The sequence below is a fragment of the Myotis lucifugus genome, unplaced genomic scaffold, assembly GCF_000147115.1.
Source record: "Myotis lucifugus unplaced genomic scaffold, Myoluc2.0 scaffold_198, whole genome shotgun sequence".
Classification (NCBI taxonomy): Eukaryota; Metazoa; Chordata; class Mammalia; order Chiroptera; family Vespertilionidae; genus Myotis; species Myotis lucifugus.
In genome coordinates this window covers 562,144-563,685 of record NW_005871246.1, presented here as the reverse complement: position 1 = coordinate 563,685, position 1,542 = coordinate 562,144, and the positions used below count along the sequence as shown (strand labels likewise).

At 68.3% G+C, this 1,542-nt stretch overlaps 1 protein-coding gene across 6 annotated transcripts in view; it reads left to right on the top strand.

The window, feature by feature from the left end:
- Positions 1–930: 930 nt before the first annotated feature.
- Positions 931–1,542, top strand: part of FBXO31 (F-box protein 31) — a 39,734-nt gene continuing 39,122 nt past the window's right edge. For 3 of the 6 annotated variants that reach the window (XM_023761096.1, XM_023761097.1, XM_023761095.1), the window contains exon 1: positions 933–1,313. In XM_023761096.1, coding sequence (XP_023616864.1) covers positions 965–1,313 — 349 coding nt within the window. In that variant the 5' untranslated portion in view covers positions 933–964. Of the gene's footprint in view, positions 1,314–1,542 lie in introns of all 6 variants that reach the window. The other 3 variants (XM_006097329.3, XM_006097328.3, XR_002831318.1) reach the window with 2 other exon arrangements.

Sequence of the window (1,542 nt, the reverse complement as noted above, 5' to 3'; positions counted from 1 at the left end):
TTCGATAAAAGACTTGCCAGGCACAATTAGGGTTCTCTTTGCTTACCTAGTTCGTAGAACTTTAACAAGTTGGCAATGCTTCCACTTCCCACTTAATCTCGCCTTCTTGTGAAGCAGAAGTTCTTGGGGGGCCATTGGGAGCTTTCTTTCCGGGGGGAAGGGGGGTTCTGGGGAGGAAAGGTGTCCCTGGGGGAATCCTGGGGGCAGGTCCTTGGGGGCTTCCCCTCAGGGGGAGGTCCCAAGCGGGTTCTGGTGGGGGCCCGTGGGGGCCCTCAGAGGAGGGTCCTGGAGGGGATTCCATGGACGGAGGTTATTTTGAGAGTTCTCTGACCATTCTGGAGAGAGGATCCTTTGGGTCATGGTGGGGGGGGGCCGGGGTGGAATGTCTCCCGGGGATCCTTAGGGCCATCCTGGGCGCGGCAGACAAACCTGAAGGCGCTCCTGGGTGAAGAGCGGGCTCCGCGAGCCGAGCCAGGTCAGCGCAGTGGGTTGCGCGTCAGCCCTATGGTCTGCAGAAGGTGGGTTCGGTCCTCACACGCGGCAGCTCGCCCTTTTGCTGCCCACACTCACGTCTTTAGTCGGGAAGGGGCAGCCGTGGCGTGTTTGTGGGTGACATTCTTTTCCCGTGCAAGCTCCGCGAGGGGGACAGGAGGCCCGCAGACCTCAGGGGAGCCGAGGCCAGAGCCCCCGGGGGTCGCCGGCCCTTTAGGAGAGGGCGCGGCGGATCACCCACCCCCGCAGGCGGGGCTCCCCGGGGCGGGGCCTCTGCAGGTCCTCCCTGGGGGCGGGCCCGAGACTAGTGGGGGCGTGGCTAGGTTTCCGACTGGGCGGGGCTGGGCGCTGATCGGCGGGACTAGGCCTGCGGGACTAGGCCTGCGGGCCCGGCTGGGCTCTCCCGCGGGGCGGGGCCGGCTGATAGCGGCGCAGGTGCAGGCGCGGCGGCGGCGGCGGTTACGCGGCGGGCATGGCGGTGTGCGCTCGTCTCTGTGGGGTGGGCCCTTCGCGGGGGTGTCGGCGTCGCCAGCAGCGCCGGGACCCGGCCGAGACGGCGGCGGCCGACAGCGAGCCGGACACGGACCTGGAAGAGGAGCGCATCGAGGCGGGCGCGGCGGAGCTGTGCAGTGAGTGGAGCGGCCGGAGCTCGAGCCCCTCGCCACCCCCGCGCTGCTCGCTGCTGGAGCTGCCTCCCGAGCTGCTGGTGGAGATCTTCGCCTCGCTGCCCGGCACTGACCTGCCCAGCCTGGCCCAGGTCTGCACCAAGTTCTGTCGCATCCTGCACAACGACACCATCTGGAGACGGCGCTGCCGGGAGGGTGAGTGCAGGGTAGCGGGGGTCCGGGCCTGGAGGGGCCTCGTGGCGGAGGTCTGGGCGTGGGGGAAGGTTCAGGGATTGGGAGGGTGCTCGGAGGTCCGGTGGCAGGTGTACGGCCCTGGAAGGGGTCTGAGGTCCCCAAGGGCCCTGGACAGAGACCTGCCATAGTCGGGGGCCTCATGAGCAGGGTGGACTCGGGGGTCTCGGCTCGCCATGGGCCCTAGATGGAG